Source organism: Lipophrys pholis (assembly GCF_963383615.2).
Source record: "Lipophrys pholis genome assembly, chromosome: 12".
Lineage (NCBI taxonomy): Eukaryota > Metazoa > Chordata > Actinopteri > Blenniiformes > Blenniidae > Lipophrys > Lipophrys pholis.
In genome coordinates, this window is record NC_137641.1 from 21,881,686 (window position 1) to 21,908,753 (window position 27,068).

Sequence of the window (27,068 nt, forward strand, 5' to 3'; positions counted from 1 at the left end):
GAGAATATCTCACGACACAGATTTTAGTTTTCCTGTTGATCTCCTTCAAAAAAATACTTCAATTCTCCTTACCCAGCAAATTCCTTGTTCCTATGTTACCAGTATCTGCTGACTTTTCACTTGATTAACAAGTTGGACCTCAGGCCCACTGTGCTGCATCTGACAGTCATTAGAGTGACCTTCTGTCCGGGTTTATTCTAATTCAGACAAGATGTGCATAGGTGACAACATCGCTATTAAGGACTTGCACATTATCAGGATCTGAGAGTGAGACCCTTTCCTTCCTGCTGAGAGAGTGAGAGAGAGAGAGAGAGAGAGAGAGAGAGAGAGAGAGAGAGAGAGAGAGAGAGAGAGAGAGAGCGAGAGAGACAGCTAATGAGCCATAACAGTGACAGTCAGGAAGTGGAAACCCTACCTGAGGCGCTTTAATGGGGGCAACAAAAAGAGACCAGAGTGGAGAAGTGTGGAGGGACACACATCTCATTTGATGTTGCTGTCATCAAGAGATTCTGCCTAGCTTCAATCTCTCACGAGTAAAAAGCACTTTGAAGAGTCTTTATTCACCGAGCGTACATCTTTTCCACGTGTACACCATGCCAGCAAAACACTGGGGGATTTATCTGAGTTGTGTGCATGTAAACGAACCATTTTACAGATGCGTGACTTTCTCTGTATGTTCTTAAAAAGGAAGAAAGAAAATAGCCTGTGTAGTTTCTCTATACTGTAAAACCACAACGCCACAGATATTCCTCCTCTCCGCTTTAAGCCACACTTTCCATACATCCTCCCTGGTGGCCTGTTGTTTGCTGCTGACATACCCAACCACAGGCAGAGTAATATTTACCCTAAAGAGCACAATAGCATGGCCCAACCCAATAGGATGATATATATATATTGGTTTTTTTAACATTATTTTAAAGCAGTATGAGTTCACTATAATGACACGCATTTAATTATCTATTTATTGTCACACACTAAGACACACATTCAAATACACACAAACACAAGAGGCTCAGAGAAATCTGTCTGAGCGGAGTGACAGCAGGAGGCTCAGGCTTGTAAGCAGCAGTCCAGGCTGTCAGTTTCTGCGGCTTTATCCAACAATATGCTCCAGGTGAAATCAATTTTAGTCTGCCTTCTCGGACTGCAAACACATATTCGATTACTTACTGTGATTCAAACACTGCGACTCTTCACTTAATAGCATATACACAAGTTAACGGACCAGCCTGCGCACGTTGAAGCAATTAGACCCACACGTGAAGTTCTTTTTAAGCATAAACCCAACATTTAACCAGTGACATTGTGCTCCATTTGTTTGGGTTACATTGGCAGCCATGGGGTAAATGCGGCTTTGGTTGTGGATGTCAGATATAAATATCAGTGTCTTCAGTTGGTAAATGCTCTGCTATTTTCACCACCTGCTTGTTACTTTGCCCATCATGTTGACGGGATAGAAGTTTGTGGGATGGATTTAAAAAAGAAAAGAAAACTCTTTTTGGCTTAAAATGTCTGCCTGAGACATTTTAAAATGATTCCAATGAGACTCAGAGATGATATTATGTGGAGAATGGAGAGAGTGTTGGTGGGTCATCATCCTCCCCAAAACTATGTGATCAATAGTTAAAATAGTTTAATTAATGATAGTGGAAAAGGTATATATTCAATAAAAACCAGATGATGAACTTGATTTCAGATTGCAAATAGATAAACTGTTGCAATGAAGTCAATTTACAATGCATTATTGCTAAAACAGGTAATTTAGAGCTCATTAAAGCTTTGGTCATCGATCTGATGCTGTTTCAGCCAATAATTACTGTTTCTCCAGCCTCAGTGAAAGAAGGTTCTTACGCATCCGTATATCGTCTGGACCTGTAACTGCTGGCATAAGGAAAAGATCAGGAAGCACAATGGACAGATGACCAGTCCACCACAGAGACAAAAAGACACCAGTTTACACCATAAAGAGAGAAAGTAAGAGTATCCTGAGGCAAAAACCTCACAGGCACAAGGAGAAGATGCAAAACCAGAAGAGAAAGTGTAGCGTGGACCTAATGTTTTTGGCCATTATATATATGCTGTATATGTCCATGGTGAAAAAAGAAAAAAAAAAAAGAAAAGAAAAGAAAAAAAAGGTAAATGGGAATGACTATTTTGTCAAGTCAATGTAAATCATTCTCGCTGCTTGTTCTCGACACAACGTCTGGGCAGAAGGTTTTTTTCTTGTGTTGTATCCAACAGCTATCATGTGATTCGCTAGCATTATTATCATTAATGTCAACATGTCAGTCACAATAACTTTTTTCTCCATCTCCTCACAGGAATTCTTAAATCCTGTGAGTCTCTCGTAAAGAATAAAACACCCTGGCCAAAAGCAATTTCGGGTTTTTTGGTTTTTTTTTTGCGAAACAATGAACAAATGTTCTTGCAGAGTGTGTGTCCACCTGAAGTCTGGCGAGCTAGTGTAACAGTCATGACAACTATGTTTTTTTCCAGTTGCACATGGAATGGTAATATACAAATGCGTGTACAGAATCCTTTTGAGTACAATTTACAGAAATTTGAAAATATAGAAATGTTGTACTAAAATACTATTGTGTTTCTTATTATAATTCAAGTGATAAACAATTAAATAATAAACATTATTTTTTGCTGAATTTAATCACTATTTGGCTGACTTTTGCCATTATCATACTCAAGGTCATGCTACTGTACCAAATATCGGCATAGCTATAATTTCATGAAACGTTGTACTTATAAATTAATCAAAGCAGCGCGAATATTACGCACAACAGCACTCTCTCTCATGTAATCTTACCCAATTATCCTACATGTTTAATTTTGCATAATGAATTTGCTCAATTAACTAAGTATAAATAATGTAAAAAATTAAGTAGTAATAAATCAAGAAAAAAATTGATAAAATGCAGAAATAATTCAGTGGGTAAATCATCAAATACAATAGAGCCCATTAAACAGTCTAAAGCAGTGCCAGACAGACTTGATTGATGCAGTAAGTGTAATTTTGAAAACAGTAACCCAAGAAGAGTTCAAATAGTTCATCCCTGCTGGAAAACTCCGTATTCGATTACTTGAAATAATGGTCTGAACCGGGCCTGAACCCACTTCATGGTCCATCTAGTTGTAGTTTAGAATAAAAGTAAATCAGCAATAAATTATCTGTGATAAATCATCACACAGGCTTTAAACAAGATCTGGAACAGAGTCACAATAAGTGGTACGGCCCGTAATACGACTCCTTGGCAGGCACTCTAAATCAATCAAACACTATCCATAGGATCTGTGAGATAACAATCGGAGGCAAGCCTGCAGTGGTTTCTGTGCAGGCAGCGAAAAGACGTGATGTCCTGTCATTTTCTAGTAGGAATACCTGTCACTGCAGCTGAGTTCCCTGATGCAGAGACATTGTTTTTCAGACCAAAGGGAGTTTAAGTTACATGTAGATCTGCCGTTTTAAGCAAACAGTGCTGCTTTTCGGAGATGCAACGCTGAACTGTACAGTACATCATTAAAGCCTCCAAAGAAAAACCTTTCAGGGAACTCAAAGCTCAAGTTATGATACTTTTTTAATTATAAAACATGTAGTGTGCAATACGTCAAATGAGCTTGTTTCAGTGCCAAAACACTTATTGTAGAATCCTATAAAACTAAAGGATGAATACTAAAGGGCACGTAGCACTTGGCATAGGGACAGAATTGACAATGCACGGAGCAACTTGCTAATAAATACTCTGTCCTGCAGAAAATATTGTCTCCCGAAGTCTTTACTTAACCTTATTGAAGATGAATAGTAACCTTGTTAAAGTCAGAGAGCTTTATGGATGTGTTTCGTCCTTGTAAAGCCTAAAAATACACTTTGTAAGGACATACTGCCGAACAGACAGCCGTGGGACAATGTGTACTAGTGCTGTAAAATGTTTTCATCATAAATACTGTAAATTCATTTGAAACATAACTGTGACTTCACTGGGCAATCATGAAACATGATCGTGACAGAAACCCACGTAATACCAAGTAACGAACACACACACACACTATATTTACTCATTCTGCACTCAAGACAGAAGACTAATTTATGCATCTCTGAAGTCTTTTTATAGCCACCTCAGCCAAACTCTCACTTCCACTATCGCTACACTTTTAAAACGAGAGCACAGCTGCAGGAGACGTGATGACTGTGGCTAGTAAAATATACAGAGACGATCCTGCTCATACTCACCTGCTATTTCACAGTGAAATCAGTCTGCAGATATGGTCCAGCTGAACTTTACAATACAGCTGGTCGTAATTCATAAGAAAAAAACTAACAAAAAAAAAAAACCCTGCCTGTGTTATGGTTCAGTTGAGTCCAATGAGTAGTGTGTTACCAATCACTGAATAATTTAGATTGCTTTGACACCTCTCTGGAACCTTTAACCAGTGTGTTTCTAAGACAGTCCACGATTCAATTTCAATTCGACTTCATTTATATAGCGCCAAAACCAACACAGTCATCTCAAGGCACTCTTGCAAAGTAAAAAAAAAACAAAACCAAGAAAAACAGGCACTTTTATTGAAAGAAAGAAAACAGTAAATTTATCCAGGGCCATACATTAGACTGGGTGTAAGAGGACAAGTCCACTCCTCGCACAGCTTCAACCACAATACGCATCCACCCAACTCTTCATGCCACATAGAGTAGTCATATTTGGTTGGATTCCAGTTTCCTCATGTTTTCTACACTTTAAATTATTGTGCCATAAGCGATAAGAAGCAAAATATCTTCTCATGCTACTTTTGTATTATTGTAACTGTTCGATTTCTGATTTAATAGTTTATTTAATCTCCATGAGACTTTACAATGAATTCAGTTCCAAAAATACACTCTAAAAAGATCTGATAGTTCCACCCCTCCAGTTATTTCTTTTTCATCATGACTTATTTTAATAAACTAAATGGAAAATTATAAGCAGAAGACAACAAATGCAACCCCTTTCTGTTGCACTGCCTCCAAAGCTCTCTGGTGCATAATGCTGTGTTGGGTCCAATGAGAACAGCAGGGAAAATGAGGCATCTTAGACTCGATTGCCTGGGGTTTTACTTTCTAAAAATCAAGGACTTGAAAATGAATAAAAAACAAAAAACATAATGTACCCTTGAATACAGAGTATCTAACACTGAGAAGTGATAACTTTTAGTTTGGTTATGATATATGAAATAGTTTGGAAGGTCACTGGATTGAATGAAATAAGTCTGGCTACATGGTGTACTCGTTTTATCGCAGGTCAAATTTATTACCAGATTAAAAACATCATGAACGATATCGGATGAAGGACGTGAATATGAAATGTTTATGCCAGTGACATAAACATGCTGAAAACTATCCGGACATATAGACGGAGCGAATATGCTCAGCGACATCACTATTTTATGTCTGTGACTTCTTCCTCTGGAGAGTATGAATACTCACAGGGAAGTAAATGCAGTTAATGATTTTCAAGATAATCTCTCAACCTCCTTGATCAAGAAGAATATTTGGGCTTTGTCTTTAGTGCTGTGTCTCACACAGCACTGCGATTTATAGCTTTAATAAAAGCTTCTTTTCAGAGCAAACACAATCTGGAGCATTGATTTTGTGCATCACAACAAACACTAAAACATACTATAATATCAGAGCTTACACAGTATATTGTAAAGTTTACTGGGAATACGGATCATTGTGAGCTGTTTAATTTATAGCAATGCCGGGCTCAAGGCTTTTCTGTTAGGCGATTGCATATTCTTCCTGTGTGTGGGTTTTCTCCAGGTACTCTTTTTCCTATCCACAATCAAAAGCCATTCATTTTGGCACAGGGCTGCACGGTGGTGTGGTGGAGAGCAAACTTTTTTCATATAAGGCTTCCCGTTTTGAACTCGAGGTTGAGGAGTGTTTGCATGTTTTTCATGTGCCTGGATAAACTTTCTGCAGGTACCAGTTTCCTTCCTCAATCCATAAACATGTGAAAATGTGAAAATGTGAAAATGTGATGAAATGTATTGGCCTAGGGGTCACACACACAACCTTCATTGGTCTGAAAGCTTTACCACTGTGGGCCACTGAGCAAGGCAGCCCACTGCTTTCAGTAAGATGAAGTTAAGGTGAACTATAAATAGGATGGCATTAAAAGCAGAGAACCGAGAGCATCAACAAAGGAAGAAAAACTAGCCTTCAAATGAAACCAGAACACTAAAAGCAGAAGTCCTGAGGTTTCAGTTTTTTTCATAAATAAAGACCCGTTTTCAAGGTGTCTTAAAGAACTAAGCAATCACCGAACATTTGAAATGGGTGTCTCATAGTGCAAGAAGGCAAGGGGAAAAAAAACATTTTACCCTTCCACACAGGAGAACATCCATTTTTGTGTCTCTGATACCTGATTCTACCCTCAGTCCTCCCTCAGGGGGAGACTTAGAGGACACAGTGAAGTGGATTATGTGCCACAAACCGATACTGCTGATGCACATTTTTGTCTGGTGGGTCACTTCAGTTTCTGGCTGAACAGTGACCTTCACAAGAAGTCAGGCTGGTGAGCTTAAACAACCTAAAACAAATTTGATTAACTTTAGTTTTTTCCACCTTTGCTGTTAAAGAGGCATTTAGAAGTCTGGCAACCCGAAGTTCAAATGATATTCAACATGATTTAATGAATATTTATCAATGGAAACACAGGTCAGTGCCAGTCGATCCGAACCAACCTGAACGTTTTCTTCAAGTTAAACCTACGATAATGACATTGTGAAATTCATTAAAATACTCACTATAGTGAGTATGCCACTGCCAGTTCTGCTGACTGTCGCAGGACCACAGGCATAAAAGCTGTTACTGTTCTGTTGGATTATTCACACTCTGTATATGCAGTCCATGTAGCCAAAGGAAAATAAAGTCTTTGGAGTCACACGAGGTCGCTGGCTCCTTCGGGCTGTGGGATACCAGCCGAAATCATTGTTTTTTTATGCGATTCAACACTGCATGCTGCTCCTGCGGCAGCCGCATACGATCCTCTACAAATACCACGACACCTGCACATACCTGACATTCACACAGTACACTCTGTTACCACCTCAGCTACTGCAAGACAGAGAAAGTCCTCAGGAAACAGAGCTTGCAGGAACTTGTTAAGTCCAGTGAGAGTTAATTGACTTTTCCATCCATCAATGTAGACCTTATTAGACATGCAGTCACCGTTTGGGAGCCGAAGGAAATTGTCTCTAAACTTAGTGGACGCTGTAGGAATACCAATGGCCAAGCTCGTTTTCTGCGAGTGATGAATTTCACCATGTTCTGGTGAAAAATGCCTGTGCCTGAACAATACTGTCCTACCAAAGTAAAAATGCCAGGAGGAAGAGTGGAGCCAGTGACAAGCAATCAGATGTCCCATTTGCATGCAGACATAATGCGACGCTTTGATTTAAAACGTTGCGTCTGTGACCATCAAATTATGTTTTTTAATTCTATATACAAGAGGGTCCACTTCTGTTCCCTTCCCACAGACTTTTAAACACAATGTGGGTGTGATGTGGCTCACAGGAAACTTAAGACTTACATAATGTTCTCTCGTCTGTGTTTGTCACTGTCAAAAGAAACCAGAGAGTCCGTGTTTTCATCAAAACAGCAGCAAGAAGACACGATCTCACTGAATGAATAATTACGAAACCGCTGTGGCATTTTATTTACTCCCATCAAATGCCAAGGGCAAACAGTTTCCATCTCAAGGAGAGAAAACAAAGGACTTTCAGTGCACTATTGGACTGTTGCATTATTGATATGATGCAGTTTCAATAAAGTCGGCTACTTTTCATTCTGTTTAAGCTCACTTGTAGCCACCTCATGCTTTGAATATCAATCATCTAGGTTGTAGGACTTGTTATGTCTGGAATCATAATCTTCTAATTAAACTTTAATGTCTTAATACACAAAATTGTCTCAATGTATTCAGCCACAATATCCCTCATTCATTCATAACGTTACATCCTATACTTCACTGGCATACAGATACAAAGCTAAGTGGTTCAAATTACAATAATCATACCATTTCACCCGCTGGATGAATGTTGTCTTTGTGTATGGCTCAGGCAGATGAAATCTGAGTGTGTGTGTGCCTGTGTGTGTTGGAGAATGTGAGCGTGCGTACATGCATGCTTGTGCATGCATACATCTCCATGGACGAGTAAAGGCAGGCAGTTGGCATGTTGACGCTAAGCCTGCACGCGCTGTACCCAACGCATGCTTTCGTTGACCTTTCACCTCCATCTGACTCCCATTCTTCAGATTCCTGACGTTGCTCTGAGAGGTTTGGCCCGACTGTACAGGACACAACACAGGCCTCCTGCACTGACAACAATTATCATAATGCAGTCTTTGAAGTTATCCTATCGACAAAGCATATTCATTCCTATGAAGAGCAGCAAAGGAAAACCAAGCCTCAACTATGTTTTTATGTGCTGATTCAGAACAGTATGTGACACACCGAACACCAATATCATAAACCTCTGCAGCCCATTACAGCTATCACTGTAAAGTGTATATTACACCGGTACTTGCAGACATGGTACATGAATTCAGGAATTTGATGATACCTACGCCATAAAAAGTTCCCACGCACACACAGAATGCTGGTTCACAGTATAAACAAACACCAATGACAATAGTTACATACAGTGATTTATTGTTATTATGTTATTTTATTAATGACATCTTGTTTTAATTTTAGTTTCCACATTAGGTTTGTTCCTATTGCGAAGACTGATTTGGTTGCTTCTGTTAGAACTTGTTTTTTTGTAGCTGCTTTATGTCAGTCTTGAATTCAGATTGTATCATCTCTCTAGATATCCATTCATCCATGTTCTATACAATCCTGTGCAGGGTCGCTGGGCCCCGGAGACGATCCCAGCTCACTATGGGCGAAGGCAGGGTTCACCCTGAACGAGTCGTCAATCCATCATGGAGCAAACACACAGAGAGACAGACGACCACACACACTCACACTCACACCTAGGGGCAGTTAAGGTTCACCGACTAACCTCACATGGATGTTTATGGACTGATGGAGAAACCAGCAGTACCTTGAAGAAACCCACGCACACAAGAGGGGAACTTGCAAACTCCACAAAGAAAGGCCCGCCCGGTATTTGAACCAATGAAGGAAATATTTGTCGAATTTGAGACTCTACTCTGAGTTTCGAGTCTTCAGTCACATCGTGAAGAGGTGGCTCACCTGAGATGTGCTAAAACTTATGTGGGATTAAATCCTGGCTTATGCAACAATTACTGTGTCATAGTACTGACAAGTCATAAGTGGCAGTGCACAAATACTTTATCCTTTAATCATCAGGCAATCTTCTTCCACTGTTAAATAATAATGACATATAAAGTCAAGATATTTCATTTGTCAGCTTTGGGAACATTTCCAGTGTAATTTTCTTTTTTGGAACACATCATTCAAATACAATACAAAAAACAATTCTTAAAATTTAAATCCTATAACATGATTGAAGGAAAGAAGAGTTGACTTTTGACTTCTCGCGCTGCTGCTCATGAACAAAACAGTAGAGTTTGTGTCAAAAAGCGACACACCTAAAATCAATAGCAAGTGAAATATTTGAAATGCTGAAATAAAACATAATTTTTGGTTGAAGTCAAGAACGAGTTCAACATGAGGCTGAGCCGGCGTATACGTTTCCACGGCAACAGAGAAGGACAGATGTTCTTGTTTCCAGTGAACAGGCAGCAAATAAGCTAATGTGGCACGTAATGAATGAAGACTTCCCAGCATGTGAGAGAATTAATTAGTTGCTGAGCTAAAAACGGCTTTGCACTTCTGCACTGTATCATTTGTGACATGACATAGGAAGATATCACTTTCTCGGTTCGAGTTAAAGATAAGTGTCAGTGTCTATGTTCGTGTGTCTTTGTTTGTGTACGCTTGCTCTGATCTTGAACTTTAGTTTTAGAGGCTTTAACTCCTTTTTGTCTTACTTGTGATTCTACTTTTGGACTTTTGGAATTCTGGACTTGTTGCCCTGCATACTGCTGTTTTTGCATACTGCTTCTCAGTGCTACTCTGCTTTGGGGGTCATTTGGATTTGAGGATTTCGATTCCACTGCGCCGTACCTGACCCACTTTGTATAAAAATGTCTACATGCCGCAATAACAAGTAGTTTTAGGTGCATACAATTTATCATAGCTGTGTTTTCAGATGTAGGGCAAAAATGAAAACTTAGAAGAATGGAGTGTTCTACAGGTGTAGCTACAGTTTCTGAGACAATAACAGATAGCGTTTCCACATTCATAAATATAAATAGCAAGATATTTCAAGTAAACAAAGTGTTTCTCTGTCATTTTCTAGAAACAACTATGAAAAACTGCTTTACTGCTCTCGCAACAGCCCAAGCCGTAAAGCAAAACTATTCCTGGATCTAGTATAGAGGAATATCTCCCTGTTTCTGGACAGTGGCCCACCTTCAGGTCTGGAGCTTTAACCTTCACAGATTTCTGTTGTTGCTGCTGCTGCTGCTGCTGCTGCTGCTGCTGATGTGGCTTAGGTTTGGCCGTGCTCAGTGGGCTGGGAAATCAGCCAGACAAAGACGTGTGGGTAGATGAACAGAATAAAGATTTCAATTGTGCTCAACTTTTTCTTTTTCCTCTGGAAAAAGAGGATATTGTTTGGGTGGAATAGCTTTCAGGGAGGATGTGGTCCTTTGTGTATTTGTGCAAACAGAGAAAAGACTGTGAGATGACTGACTTCTACGAAAAAAAAGGGGAGGGGGGCAAGTCAAGATAAATAACCAATGAAAGAGAGGGGGGAAATGATTAAAACAGTGCTAAGTGAAACACAGAAAAGAGCAATGATCTACTTGAGTAAACTCCAAAACAGTAATAAGCTGCCATAGGCATATCCTGTCTTCACGCTATTCTTAATGAGTGATGAGCTACAGCCAACAGTAACTAACTCTTGGCTGTAGCTTTGTATTTAACATACAACAGGATAAATGCAGACAGATGATATCGAATCTCCAGTAACTTTGCTTGAAACACATGTTTTTGGATTGTGGGAATAAGGCAGAGTACTTTCATACTTTCATCTAATTTCCTTCTAAGATACATTTTCAAAGAATAAAAATAAAAAAAGGGCTTCAAATATTTCACTTTATGTCTAATAAAGTGATATGTGGAATGTGGAAAACATCTATCTATCTATCTATCTATCTATCTATCTATCTATCTATCTATCTATCTATCTATCTATCTATCTATCTATCTATCTATCTATCTATCTATCTATCTATCTATCTATCTATCTATCTATCTATCTATCTATCTATCTATCTATCTATCTATCTATCTATCTATCTATCTATCTATCTATCTATCTATCTATCTATCTATCTATCAAATCTATCTATCTATCTATCTATATAAATATATTAGAGAAGTTCACAGTTGAATTAGGTTGTGAATAGTGGGAAAAATTAACTATTCTATTGTATAAAATCTTTTGTGCACTAAAAACTACTCTATCTTTTTTTTGTACTTTCATGTGTCGTCTGACATGTTCGGACATTGAGTCCCAACAGACTGAACAAATCTGAAAAACAAAAATAAACCTAAAACAGAAAAACCCAATGAAAATGAATTCCAAATTTGCCTTGATTCCAGATATCACTTCAGCCAAGACAGCCTGCCTCTATTTTTTACTTTATGAGGTGAACCTTGTGGAAATATATAATTTTTTTTAATGTATTCTGCTTTTTATTGAATATCCAAAATGGGGCTTACTGCCTCTTTGTTCAGTTTACGCATGCTCAGAGAGACGGGCTGCCTGGTTACAGTAACGTTAGAGATGGTCTGATTGCCTGTGCTCGTCACCGCCTCTTTTCTCTTCCAGGACAGCTTTGTGTGTCGTCACAACACTTTACTTTGACTTTCACTGAGTCAAAACAGCCTGGCATGTTTTCATCAGATTTTCTTATCACACTCAGTTGAACAGAGAAAGATGTTTCCGTTAAAGTGGCCCTGAGCGTTTAGTGCAACTTAAGAAAAACACACTGAGATAAAACTGAACAGAAAACAAATCAGCAAATGTAATACATGTACAGCTTGCAGGGGAAAACACTACCAAAAAAAAAAAAAAGAATTACAGAAGCTCCACGGGACACCCTGGACAGGTCACAAGTCCATCACACACCACACGCTCCCACTGGGGGGCAATCTTAGAGTCCTGCTCAAGAAGAATATGAAATCCCCATATAGAAAGGCCAAAAAGCCCCAAACAATTTCGAGTCAGGTACATTCTCACTGTGAGGCACCACATGGCTGCGTGCACATGTACTGTAAACACCTCCATTGTAGTCTGCCTGACTTTCAGTACTTGCTTGTGCTTTCACACTGAAAGCTGCACAGAAAGGTGATTTCTCACATCGCTCGTGTTTTGACAATGTTGAGCTGCAATGTGCTGAACTCTCATAATTTGATGTGATTAGGAGAACACGTGCCTTTGCTGATTATTTCAGCACCATGGGTTGTATTGAAGATTCAGTGACAAAGTCTCTTGTCAGCAAGTTGGGTCTATTTATTCAGATCAACTTTTGCAGAGAAGTTCAATATGAGTTCTAAGATCATCAAAGTTTTATGTTTTTTTTACAAATATATTTATTCTTATTTATCTTCCATCCTTTTATCTCTACTGCAGACAACTGTTGATGCTGGAGTGCCAGCAATTCTACTACTACAATCATCAGTCTAAAAAATCCTCATTCCAATTTTATCTTCCTTACAGTTTGGAAATCAGCAGTTTCTAGCAGGAATTTGTTTGATGGTACAGATAGTTTGTCTTGCAGCACAAAGAGAAAACAGATCAAATCTGTGACCATTTCCTTTCATTTAGTGTAGCTGTAGCTTGTAGCTGCAGTCACACGGGGGGGGGTGTGCGGGGTCGTGAGGCAGCGCTCTTAAATTTGTTTGGCGATGATCTGAGGTTCTCTGTGGTCACACATCTGCGAGCACGCTTCTTACTTCAAGACACAAGACCACAGATTCTAAGCAATGATCAAAGATTAATGCCAGATTTGGCGTTTTTGTTGTCCTAAACTGCCAAATGGGCACAATGAGTCTTTTTTTTTTTTTTTTTTTGCCCCTTTTTGTTAAAACTTTCCCTGTAAAATGACAATCCAGAAGAGTGGTGTAGTGGTTACCTTCAAATGTGCAAGATTGAGAAACACTTTATTTTGTTGAAGTCAACTTAGAGCTGATTCACCAGCTGCATAAACACGTCACTCTGGAAGGGTTGCCAGTCCAGTATCTACATGTGGCACGACAGTCATTGTTCAACATGTAAAGTGGATGAATCTTTTGTCAAATTCCCAGTCTTACCAAGGCTTTGGTCTCTTCTTCGTCTTTGTAGTAGCAGAGCTGATCTCCTCTCAGCACAAACCAGCGACTGTGCCAAGTCTTGACAAAGCCCCCTTGCTTCCTGAGCCACCCACACCTGATGACGTGCGGCCTCTGAACCTCAGTGCTGGTCTGTCCGCCGCTGTGCTGAGGGCTGCTGTGGGACACACACTGCTCGTCCATTACAGCAACTCCCAGTCTGCAAACAAGCACAACAGTTTGAATAGTTTTGATTGGTGGGATCTGAAACCAACAGAAGAAGACTTAAGCTTCTGTGAAGCAGCCGCATCAAACTTATCTTAGTTCAGGGGCCTCATTCAGCCCAGTTTGATTGTGACCAGTAAAATGTTGGCATATTGGCTCTTAGATACAAATTACGAGACAAATCTTTATTCCAATTAGTTTCAGTGCAAATGAGATAGGGTAAATTTTGAAAACAAAGTCAAAAAAAGTTTAAAAATCCTTGTTTATGCTCATGCTACTTGGCTGATCTCTCAATTCTGATGTCGGTGTTGAAATATGTTCACATTTAAAACAGTGCAATCCCAAGTGAATACATCCTAAACAACAGTTTTATGGGAACATTAACATAAACCCACTAAACATCTTCCAAACTACCTGCATTACAGGCTACCAATGCAATGAAATGGTAAATTCTTTGGTTCGTTTGTTTTTGTCATCTGGATTAACCGTTTTCTCAGCTTTTCTCCACATGAGCCGCAGATATCGGCGCTTGAAGCAGTCAGACAGAGTTCAATTCTGCAAGGAGACAAAGTGGAAATGTGGGAGGAAGAATTCATGAGGCAGATAACAAGTTCGCAGAACGAACCTCAAATCTTTTTAATCTTTTCTCTTGTGGCACCCACCTACATGAGATGGCCTGGCAGGCTTGCTCTTGTCTCAGTGTCATATTTTATCTCTGTGTCTGCGGTCCCCCATGGTTTTAAAGTTTTTATGTGACAGGACCTTTTATTCTCAAGAATTGGGTATCGGATGAGGACGCAGTACTATATGGCAAGGTTGTTTCTTTTAGGTTAAGAAAACTAATAAATACCAAAAACATCTTGACAATTATCCCTGGTTCGGCACTAAAATATTTGTTTTGTTTGTTTGATTGTTTTGGTTGTGTGGGGAAAATGTAATACGTGTTAATAGATGCTATAAGTGGAGATAATGCACATACTAAACAGTGAATCATCTTACCATCTAGTTGTTGCCATGTTTTCAAATACACACCAACAAACTTGTCGTAAATACTGTTGTACATCATCCCTCTCGTTACGTTTGGACTTGTCACGTTTGCTCTGGCTTAACCGAATTAGACAACTATTCAGTTAACCGGGTGAGCTAATCCAGCTAAATGCAAACAGTTGACTATGAGGAATGAGCAGATGGGGACATTGATGTCATATATCAGCTACAGTAGAGCTGTTTATACACATTCCCGGCAAGCAAACGCCCTGCTGCTCTAAATGCCCTAGAAGACCAAAGTTAACAAGTTTATAGATGAACTCATATTTCTAGCTGGTTTGGGAAATATGACCTGGACTCCATTTCCACCTTTCGTCAACCTTTTTGAAAACATAAATGTCACCTAGTGTGAAAAAACTGATTCAGATAATTCACCTATCGTCTGAGATTAACAGAGGCTGAATGTCAGAGATGATTGTGTTTTATGCCATTCTGCTTAATAAGTGCATAGATCTTCTATAAGAAAGCAGTATACTACAAATTCATGTATTTCTTTGCATATTTTGCTGATAATTGTAATTCATATTGTAATTTTCACACACAGTAAAAGAGACACTCACAATAATTAACTTTGTACACTGGAAACCTAAAGCTGCAACACTTCCACTCTTAAAATAACAGCTAAACTGTTTAAATTTGAAAAATAAAAGTCCAGTGATAGACATAAACATAGGCATCTGCAATAAAATGATCATGGTACAGACAATAACCTATGAGTGTTTGTCTGAATAGAGAGAATCACCAATTTCACTGATTTTACTAACCTTATAACATCGTAAGAAGTCCACATCATTTTATATCATTTATCTTATATACAGATGTTTAAAATAGATTAACTGTCATATCTATTTTTTTTCTTTTGTACTTCTGATGGCATATTGTGAACATTAATCGTCAAAATCCTTAAAACACTCTTTTTTGACAACAATAGAGTGTGCAAGTCTGACAATAAAACCTACTCAAGTTTCATACATAATCCAGTCATAGATTTTTTTTCCCCCCGACTCAACACATGGACCTCTGCGTCATTTAGTAACACATGTCGAGACTGCTGCTGTCAGCTTTTATGCATGGCCATGTTATCAGTGGCTCTCAGTGTGCTTGGCTTGGTGGAAGTCCAAACGGGCCCACAGGACCAGATGAGGACCAGATGCAGCTCGGCAGTGGTGCAGGCACCAGCCGAGCAAGTGTAACAGAACTGCTGTGGTGAACAGAAAACTTTGGTTCTACCCAGACAGTCCAAACAAGCTTGTCACGAGTGGATGTTCATGCACAAACATGCTCGGCCGTCTGCATTCCTCTGGTAAAATAGTTGTTTTTCAATGCATTGTGGTGGCAATAACCCAGCTATTATCTTTCATCCATCTCAACGTCATCTTTGCTCCCGTCGTACATGTGGGACAAACAAGTGGGCAGTGCACTTACTTTACCACTGAGGAAAAAAAATGTTTCAACGAACTCATAACTATTATTACTATGAATATGTGTAGTATCTCAGCAGACCTGTGATCCCAGTCAGCTGACATAGTCTATACAATACAAATGAACACCAACACATACTCATCAATGCATGAATCAAAAGTTAAGGGATACACACCCACGCACCCACGCACCCACCTACGCACGCACGCACGCACACACATTGCTTAAGTCACCTCTTGTGTTAGGACACAACACAATTCCATGCCTCTTGTACAGGAGAAAGTTTAACGGTTAACAGCCTGACCGCTCTGAGCGACAACTGAAAGTGTAAATAACCCAGGACTCCCAGACTGACAGTAGGACATCATTCTAAAATTTACACTATGGGATGTCCCGATGTGATGAATCACCATACATCGAGAGAAAGCATATTCACCACTAAATCTAGATAAAGTTAGTGGCTCCACAGCTCCTGCAGGGACAACATGATGAATTATGACCTTTGAAAAGAAACTCTTTTTAATTGTTATTTACCCACTAAAAAACAATTAGCAGAAAGGGGATATTATGTGTTTACAACAGCAGTAAATAGATGGGTCCCAAATTGTAACACAATTTCCAAAAGAAAATTGGTGGCAAATGTTTGATTGAGTTAAAACTAATCCAAGTTAGGGCCATGAAGGGCTTCAGCCAATCCCAGCATAGGCAGTTTACCCTCTGGACAGGTCACCAGTCCAACACTGATTGACAGTCACACAACTACGGGTAGTTTTGAGTCACTGATTAAGCACAAAGGTCTCTTTTTGTACAAAAAATGCTTGATGATATCAGTAAGATTTCCGCTTTCACAGAGCAGTTGCAGTAATCTTGAAGAAAATACAACAAAACACAAATGAAGTCTCAGTGATTAGTGGTTCCATCTGGTTGGAAAATCTTCCTCTCCGATTCATTCTTTTTTCTCAAGCAGTTAGGGAGCCCTTAACTACTTCACTCCTTCTATATGTGCAAAAGTTTGCATATATTTTATCCAATAGATCATAATAATGAGCACTTTATGAGGCCATCCGGCAAAGGAAATACACTTGTTCAGGTTACTATACCTCGCTTTGTGAAATAACATCCAAACAAGGGCCAAAAGTGAGACAGGTGACCCGTTTTCTAAATCTAGATTTTATGTGAAGTCATTTGTTTTGCAGACATCTCTAAGATGAACCTCCCCGATGGTGCCAGATGTGGCTGTAAGCACATTTGCGAAGCAGCTGCCGAATCTCTGCAAGAACACATCACTACCTGTCTATTCAGCACTTTGAAAAAAGCCTCTCAGAGGTGTCTTCTGTGTCCCTGTAAAACACCTGCGTGTACATGTGTGTGTTGTGTATGTGAGGGAATGTCTTTGGCAGGGTCTCATGAGGCATTATCTCCAAGATATGCAGTGGAACTAGAACGGTTATATTAACGTTTAGTTTTTTTCTCGGCATAAGCACAAGGTTATAGATATGAAGGGAGAAAACAGAGACAAGGCTGCTGTCATATGGGGACTTTCAGGCAAAATCCTTCTAAAATAAAGTTATGCATAAAGTTATTTTTTTGAAATACAAAGATTTGGATGCAACCCTGCTTTCAGACATAAATCCTAAATATATTTTTTGAGTTTGTGTAGGAGATCCAGCGTGATCTCTGGAACATTACTTTTTGATAGGCTATTTGATGGGGCATTTAACATCGAAGCCAACAATTACATGTCCAGACTGCCATCTGCGACTAAAATGTTCACACTTCATTTTGTCCCACTAAACATTTAGGAGGTTTTTTTACCCAGATTTTCTCACAGCGAGGGTGAAAACTTCAACAACACCGACGAGTTTCAGCAGGAAAAACACCATAACCTTCACTAGAAAGAACAACAGCTCCATGCACAGTGGACACACACACACACACACACACACACACACACACACACACACACACACACACACACACACTGGTTGTGCACTCGGAAGGACGCCACAAAGATAGCTACAAATCATCCCTCAGTGGTTTTGTGTCATGCACTATAATTTCTTAGCAGGGTGCAACATATCTGTGGCTTTGTGGCAGACAAATAAAAATGGATGAATTCAAACTGTTCAAGAGTTTAAAAAAAAAAAAAAAAAAAGTTAAGGGAGCACAGCTTTTTGCATGAGGAGCAAAACCTTTTAAACCACCATTAGTATTTATCTCCATTGAAGCACAGCATTAATACAAGCCAAAATGGATTCTTAGTTTGGTTGGCCTAAAAATGTGGTTTTCTATGTGAATCATAAAATACTAATACTGACTGTGACTGAAGTGATGATAAAGTGGTCAAATAAGCCATGAAATGGGCAGTATGTCACTGTTGCCTTGGATGCCATTTCAGAAGTTTTATGCACAGTCTGGGGAAATGCAGCCAATAAATGCTTGAATATAGTAACAGCAATCTTTTTTGGTCAGCCATCAAGTAACTTATGTCCCATGCTTCATTTATACAGCATGGCTAACCTGATACCCTTACAACATGGAGATCTGAAGCTCCGAACAGAAAGCGAGTTGGTTGAGACAGTAAAGTCTGACATGTGATACTGCAGACCTTTTTGCCTGCACAGGACCAGTCTCAAAGCATCGGGAGGTTGCTAGCTCTTGGTGCTTGCACAGACTGTTTGTTCCCCATATGGGAAACCACTGAAGCTATGAGCACACAAAAAGCCTAAGAGGCTGTTTGACACGACTTTGTTTGAGTTGAGCTGGCTTGGAGGGAAGGAGATGGAAGCCTCAGTGCAGACAGTTGCTCATCCTTTGAGAAATTAAACTTGTGCCATGTGGCGGGGGTAAAGTTCCAACAGGGTTTGATAAAAAAAAACACATATATTTTAGTTTATATTTTAGCATTAAATTGTTTTCTCTTATTGGAGTCGTTGCACCAACTGCCAAAAGCTTTAGTCTCTGCAGGAACTTTTAAGGGACCACAGGACGTGGCTGGTCATAGCAGCAGGAAGCAGCGCGGCTGAGAGAAAATTGGACTCAACAAACTTAGAAATGCCGCTTTTCCCACTATGTGATTGCTATAAAGCTCTGCAGGCTGGAATGGTAAGTATTGGTAAGTATGGTAGACATACAGGCGATCTCACCAGCCAACACTGACAACATCCAGCACAAGATCGGCTGCTTTCTTTTTCCCCAACTCATATTCTGTTCTTAATTGAGCATTTTAGAACTTGAGCTTTTCTGAAACAGATTATTATTCTAATCTTTTTTTTTTTAATGAAGTGGACCAAATTCTTGGAGGCAAAACAACTGTTAGCAACACACAAAAGCATCCAATCCGTCAATTTTCTACACTGCTTTATCCGACTTAGGGTCAGTGGGGGCTGCAGCTGATCCGGCAGTGAGGTCTGCACTCACATTTGCACCAACAGGCAATTTACAGTCACCACGGTAACCTCAACTGAGCATGATTTAGAATTTTGGGAATAGACCGGTGAATCAGGAGGAAAATCTATGCATGCACAGAGAGAACATGCAAACTCTGCATAGAAAACCCCCAAAGCTGGACACAAATTCGGAATCTTCTTGCTTTCAGGCAAGAGTGCTGACCATTAAACCAGTATGTGTCCTTCCAAACAAAAGCAGGAGAGCTTAAAAGGAAAGCAACGTGTCTTTTCCCAGGTCTGCAAATTCTAAAAACTGTCTTATAACATTTACTTTTACATGAGAAAATCTTATTTTGACATACTTAGAGCATGCAAAGCCTCAAGTCGCCCTTGTGATCTCAGGCAAACCCACAAGTGATCACAGATCACAGATTGGGAACCTCTGGGCTTAAGAATCAACGTCACCCTTCAAGGTCTTAAAGTCTCAATACTTTACATTTTACGATCTTTCTACTTTTCACTGGTCAAAGTGAAACACATGGGAAAGTACAGATATTATCACACATGCTGAAGTCACTACTGCCAAGCTTTGATTGGACTATCACTGCTTAGGGCAGGGACATAAATTCTTTTTTTTCTTGTCTTTGAGCACATTACCATCTGTCTTTCATCAGTCCTTTCTTTCTGCATTTTCAGTAGCTGTTGTGGGCCACACTGACCCTGAGGCATACCACGAATCTCACTGCCAACTTTACTTACAAGATGCAAAGGTCAATAGTGCAAATCAAAGAAAATAGCATGTCTATCTATCTATCTATCTATCTATCTATCTATCTATCTATCTATCTATCTATCTATCTATCTATGAGAAGCTCTATCATTGTTTCATTGGCTGCAATAAAAAGTCCTTCTCACTTAGTCGCGTGCGTGCCAATGTTGCTAATTGTAAAACTCACCACAAAACATGTGAGAGAGGAAACTTGAACTTCACATCGCCAGCCAGTGCTGTCAACCCTTTAAATATCTTGAAGCAACCTTCCCCCTTAAAGTCGACACAGTAGGGCCTCCGTGACCCACATGTGTTAAAGACAAATATAACCCGCGCCTGCCAAAGCTGCTACCCCAAGAGTGGTCTGTTTCTGTTAGACTCCTGTTATAAAGTCGCGGAGGTGAGAGGAGGGCACGCCGCTTGCTGTGCTGTTGCTGTGCTAATCGCTGGAGAGGATGTGAAAGAGGAAGAGCTCCAGCTCAGGCACAGATGGAAGTGCTCATACACATTAAATCAAAAGAAACAGATCCATGGCTCTATTCTATGCAAGGAGTTCAGTCCGGTCATGATTGACTGCAGGACGGGGTTATGTAGAGGTCAGAACCTGAGGAACTACTGTTCATTATTGAGTTGAGTGCGTAGCCTGTGATCAGTCACTGCCCACTCAACCGAGTAACAGTGATAAACCGATGTATCAGGAAGAGGAAGTGAGCCAAGGACGTGAGATACTGTTCAGTATATCAAAAACACAGAATAAACACTTTTGGGGCATTAAAATGTCTTTTGATCTAGTTGCTGAAATTCCCCCTTTCAAAAAAAACTAGCTTTCCTTTATGAATCAATGTGATGACTCAATGTCTATTTTGTCTACACTCCAATTTAGAAGCCATATGTGGCCCCATCATGCTTCACAATGCAGACCCTTTGATATGATACACTCATTAGAGCTTCGTGAGCATCACCACAGCCCCTCCCTCGCCTTTTTCCCGCATGCCATGTGTCACAGTATGTCTGGTAACAGAGCAGCAGCCCCGAGGAGAGACGTGTGTGAAAACTTCACATGGACCGCTGATTCATTCTTCATGTGTTTGACATGCTGTTGTGAGTGAATGAACGATACTATTGATGTGGCTTTATTTTTTCTTCAGATATACGAATTCCAGCACACACAAGAGGATATTTTCCTCTCTAAATGCACAACAAGATGATATGTTTTACAAGGTGAGAAGGGCAAACTGAAAATTGCACATTGTGATCATAGTCATTTTCACCTGGGATATTGTTTACTCTAGCAGTTTGGGGATGGTGGGAGTTGAGCTGACTCTGCATCTTAACCCCCATAAATGTCACACAACTTGCTGCCCTTCGCACCAAAGAAAAGATGGCAAAACGCCAGTTCAAGTGTGGATTAAACCCATGTGAGATCTAAGGCTACAGATGGGCAGCATTGTCCCTAGTCTTTGTGGCAAAATCAGCCCATCAGTCGTTGGCTGAAGACTCATATATTCCTGGCATAAAATGAGAACGCTACAAGGCTTCACATTTCACTACTGACAGAAGGCATATTGTAGTTCTCAAAAAGTCAAATGACTATTTATGCATTCCCCAAAGTGATCCTCAGTCCAGTTTTTTTGCTGTAGTTTTAGTTCAACTGGCCTCCACTGCGTCCTGTCACAAAAAAAGATGTCACAGAGTTAGACCTGGGAACAGTCAAGCGCAGCAGCTGACACGAGGAACCTGATCCCTGGGCTTTCCAGCAGCGCAGCTTGTGTGCTGCAGACATTCCTGGCACACGGGGGTCATCATCCCTCCTTCTACCTCGGCTCATGCCCTGTTTTCTGTCACATCATCTATTTTCATTAGCCCATTAGGTGGAGGAAACACGTTGCAGACACGTCTTGTCTGTCTTACTTTATCACCATTCTGCCCGATCCTTTCCTGGTCTGTTCTACTCTGTTCTTGCCGGCATTTTTCTCACTGTGAATGAGTTGATGGTATTTGAAGTGTTCCAATCAGCACAATAAACTACACTTTACTTGTACTGCACCGGAATCAATCAAATTCTGCATATGATCCAACGATCTGCTCAAACTTAGCCAGTGGCCTAAAGTCGCCAGAGTTTTAATCTCATACTTGATGCAGGAAAATAGATTTTTTACAGCAATTCAATGCTGGTTAGAAACGTTTCTTGCAGTAAGTTGATATTTCCAATATAGTTGAGATAAAGATTTTGCCTCAACTAGAGGTCTTGCACTTATTTCCCTCGCTGTGTGTAGTCTCAATATCACACACACATTGCTGGTGACACAAATGGATGAACGTATAGCCACCACTGAGCAGTGTAAGAACCATTCACCCAATGGTTCCCATCTTGGCATCTGGGATGCCCCCAAGGGATCCGATGGTGGCGCCAGAGATCACACGAAGGGGCCCAAGGTTTTGCCTGTTCTAAGATTGTCAAAAATCATATAGGATCATGTCAAAGAAACCGGTAGCATCAAGACAATAAAGGGTAGGAACTATTTCAATAACAAGCTGATGAAGACCATCAGGAAGTAGGTGGAACAGGAAGCCTCAAAAAATGATTTTCATAAAAAGCTTCATGCTCTCATGCATAAAGTTAAACGAGACCATGTGTGAGAGTTAGATTAAACTGATGCTAAAAACATTAAACAGCCTTGAATGCTATTTAATATCACGCATGCATTTGGGTTTTTACAAATGCTCATTTATGCAGATTTGTTGTTGATATTTTTAATATGTAACAACATCCTTCTTGAGTCAGGCAGACCAGGCTTACAACATCATTATGCTCATATTACATGCCAAAGTATGTAAATTTGAATTAATACCTCTGGTACACTGTGGATATTTGGGAGCCAAAAAATATGAAAATCATTCATCGCCATTCATTTTGAAAGCATGTTTGAACAGACTCACCTTTTCAAGTGAACAGCCTGGTTGAACCCTCAGCTCTGACGTGTGGTGATGCAAAAGTGCTGTATCCAATCCAGTGACAGGTAATCAATCAATGTCAGAAATCCCAGGCTGAGACAAGCTGCTGCTGCTGCTGCTGCTACTGCTGCTGCTGCTGCACTGACTGAGAGACTGAGTTAACTGTGGCTCAGAGGAGCTGTTAAAAAACTTTTCCCCCAACTGCTCAGTACCATCTGCATGCTGAGAAAAAAAGCCTCTGCCGTGGACAGGATGACTGTCGTGGTCAGCACAGGCAGTCACACACTGGGCACCATTACAGCTGGAGTCCACCCAGACACATGCACACACCCACATGTGCTCCCACACACACACAAACACACACAAACACACAAGGTCTCCTCCCAACGCTGTCTAAGCAGTGCAAACTGCTCCAGTCATTGTGGCTCACACTCACTCTGAGCAGGCTGTGTGTTGGTTGCAGAAAGGAGGAGGCGAAGGAGGAGGGAGGAGAGAGGGAGGAGGAAAGTGTGTGTGTGTGTGTGTGTGTGTGTGTGTGTGTGTGTGTGTGTGTGTGTGTGTGTGTGTGTGTGTGTGTGTGTGTGTGTGTGTGTGTGTGTGTGTGTGTGTGTGTGTGTGTGTGTGTGTGTGTGTGTGTGTGTGTGAGAGAGAACATATTTGAGGAAGTCTCTCCAGACATAAGCTGTGACTTCAGGAGTGCAGATTTCTCCTTCTCTCTCTTTTTTTTGGTCAGATTACCGACAACCAGCAAGCAGCTTTTAAACTCTCACACGCCACCTCACTCATTTCTTAAAATCCTTAATGTGGAATTAAAATCTTCAATTTCCACACTTGATCTGTGACTAATGCAGCTTACACACCCAGAACACTACTGCTGCTTCTTAGGTGTTTTTTTTTTTAATGACATATACAAATGACTGCATGCACTGCAGCTCAGCAAACATTTACTTAGTCTTTCTGTCCTCACTTTGGTGCAAATCCAGCTATATACACACCAGTGGAAAGTGCAACTGGTTTATTTGGGGTCGTCTGGAAGTTTTTCTCCTTAAGGAGAGGGCTGCAGTGGGAAAATGAGGCTCGCTGAGTAAGAAAAGAAATAAAGGGCATTTCCTTTATGAATGTTTTGTGTGTAAATCACCAAGCTTAATGAAAAAGAAACACACACACATTGTGATGATGGTGGAATTCAGAAATTTACTGTCTCTTCGCAGAACTATAAAATAGTGAGATTTAATGTGAATTACACAATCACACACAGGCAATTGCCTACTGATAATAACAAAATGAAAACATGCATGAACCGCCAGAAGACTAGGGCATATAAAAACTTGACATCCAGGTACAATTTATATTCCCACCATGTACCTTTATGCAATTTTAATGTATCCTTGGCACGTGTCAGCCTCCCCCTGAGCCTGGAAAATGTTCTCATTATGAACAAGGAAGGGACATTCCAGTCCATGTAGGAGGTAGCTGGAGTGTCAACAACAATTACTTCCACAAGATCAAATCATGTGGACAAGAATTGGTTTATTTACACAGTCACTCTCTTATAATGAGAATTGTGGGTGATTTTAAGTGGATGCAGTGTAATGGTCCCGGTGTGGAGCTGATTGACGGAGCTGATGGAGACGTTTAATTGCGGTGCTTGTGAGTGTCTGAGGTGATTATTGAGTTATTGAGGTGTTTGAGGGTCAAGTGAGAGGTCAGGCTGAATTTATTGTCCATCTTTTTTGATCTATCAACAGACTAAGCAGGTGGTTGACCTGATCCGTCTTACGGAGCCGGGCGCCGTCAAAAAGTCTGGCAAAGAAAAAGCAGAAACAATTAAAAGTTTATTGATCAGATTTTGGTTTTTGATATCCAGGGATGATAATACAGGCCAATTTAACACTTTTTATGTTACCAATGAAATTTTTATTCACTGAATTTTTCTTAAGTTCATTTTCAGTTTTTGATGATAGGTTCAACTAAAGCGCCCAAGTTGTCAAACTTAATATTGTCACTGGTCACATGGAGCTAACATATTTGCTCAAAAGACGAAATGAAAATCTATCCTGGACTATATCCATTACAACATCAGAGGGACTCATTGTACAAGAATTCTGTTTTCTGATCTCATTAGGGACACAACAGCTCATTTCCTTTTCTTAATTGGCAGATATTTGTTTTAAGGATTAACAGGAACCCACTAAGGCAGATGGAAATATGTCTCATGCACTACAACAATCTGACAGAGCCCTTTTTCTTTCTGCTGGCTGCATTAAACTTTAAAGCTAACCTCAGTTTCTGGAAATATACTTTTCATGAGGTGAAAAGCATTACTACTGCATTCAATATTCGGAAAAATTTCCAACTTTAAAGGCTTCTTGTTCAACGCTGACATTGCTGACGCTCATATTAAGATGAATAAGTGTCACTGGTGAGCTTGCTGTCAGCAGTAGTTGAAATCTGGTCATTTTAGGCACAGCCAAATATGTATAGAATGTATATAAACAAGAATTAAAGTTACTTTATTAATAAAAAAAAGTACCCAGAACATACATTTCGTTGGTGCTAGGAGAAGCCTCACTTGATTAAATAAGAATTAAATTAAATGCTGAGAACAAACAACAGTGGGCTCCAGGCCATCTGTCCTCAGCCATCTTTCACCGTGTTTTATTATATTTGCTGGTCCAGGAATGCCGGACATGAAACACTGTGACCTTGTGACGTAAGAAGTGGCCATCTGTAAACAAACTGGAGCTGCATCTTTACTCCCGTGAGATATTCTGGGAGACTGTATCTTATAGACAACTCATGACATTAGTATGGATGAATCCTCATGGAGGAAACCTCCTCTGAACTCAATTTTTCCTCAATGGATCTGCTGTTCTCATGGCCTTTGCAGTCAGGGGTTTTGAACAGTTGCTGACTTCTGTTCAGAAAAATAAAAATCTTGTGGGAATTCGGACAAACAAAGAGGCTTCTGCTGGTGAACTGGGATGATACTCATTTACTTCTATTGTATGATTACAGACCTTCAAATATAGCTGCTTCCATTGGCCTGGATGCTATGCTCCCTTTTCATTGCCCAGATCTGTGTGGCATGGCATGTAATATTGTGAAAGCAAGCTTTGGCTGAATACAGTGATATTCTTGATATAAAGCAAATGTGCACATTATCCCAGTTGGTTGTTGTCTTGCAGCACAGTTCCCATTTCCAGCGTGACTCAGAAAAACAGCAAGACGAAACAGTGGTTACACAATGACAGAAGAAGAGAGGAAGGGATTTTTTTTCAAGCACAAAAATTCTCTATTATATACGATATAGCCATCATTTAGCTATATACAACTAACAAGGAATGAGAAGGGATATTACATCACAATTTATTATATATAGATACAATATATATAAGAATATATAAAATATATAAAAGAATCCTTTGTGTTTGGAAAATTTCACTCTTTGTTACAATGTTAAAAACTCTGTTACAATAATAAGTCTCTTTTGCAGACCTCTGGTATTATTTAAAGCTTGTTCACACTGCCCCCGTGTGACCAAATTTAGTTATTTCATGTAACAAACTCACAAAAAGTGAGCTGTGATCAGACACAATTGACGTAACACACACACACACACACACACACACACACACACACACACACACACACACACACACACACACACACACACACACACACACACACACACACACACACACACACACACACACACACACACACACACACTGATATGCATAGTATGGGCTGCTAATATTCTGTTACATGAATTGATTATGAGCAGTTATACAAAACCACATATATTTATACTGTACTGGACAATAGTGCGAGCATAAATAGGTCTGGTTGGCTCCT

General features: G+C 40.0%; 1 protein-coding gene across 1 annotated transcript in view; it reads right to left on the bottom strand.

Moving 5' to 3' along the window:
• arhgap24 (Rho GTPase activating protein 24) overlaps positions 1 to 23,649 on the bottom strand; it is a 66,837-nt gene extending 43,188 nt beyond the window's left edge. The window contains exons 1-2 of the mRNA XM_080477136.1: positions 23,196 to 23,649; positions 13,407 to 13,623 (exon numbers count right to left, since the gene is read on the bottom strand). Coding sequence (XP_080333262.1) covers positions 13,407 to 13,607 — 201 coding nt within the window. The 5' untranslated portion in view covers positions 13,608 to 13,623; positions 23,196 to 23,649. The remainder of the gene's footprint in view (positions 1 to 13,406; positions 13,624 to 23,195) is intronic.
• Between the last annotated feature and the right edge of the window lie 3,419 nt (positions 23,650 to 27,068).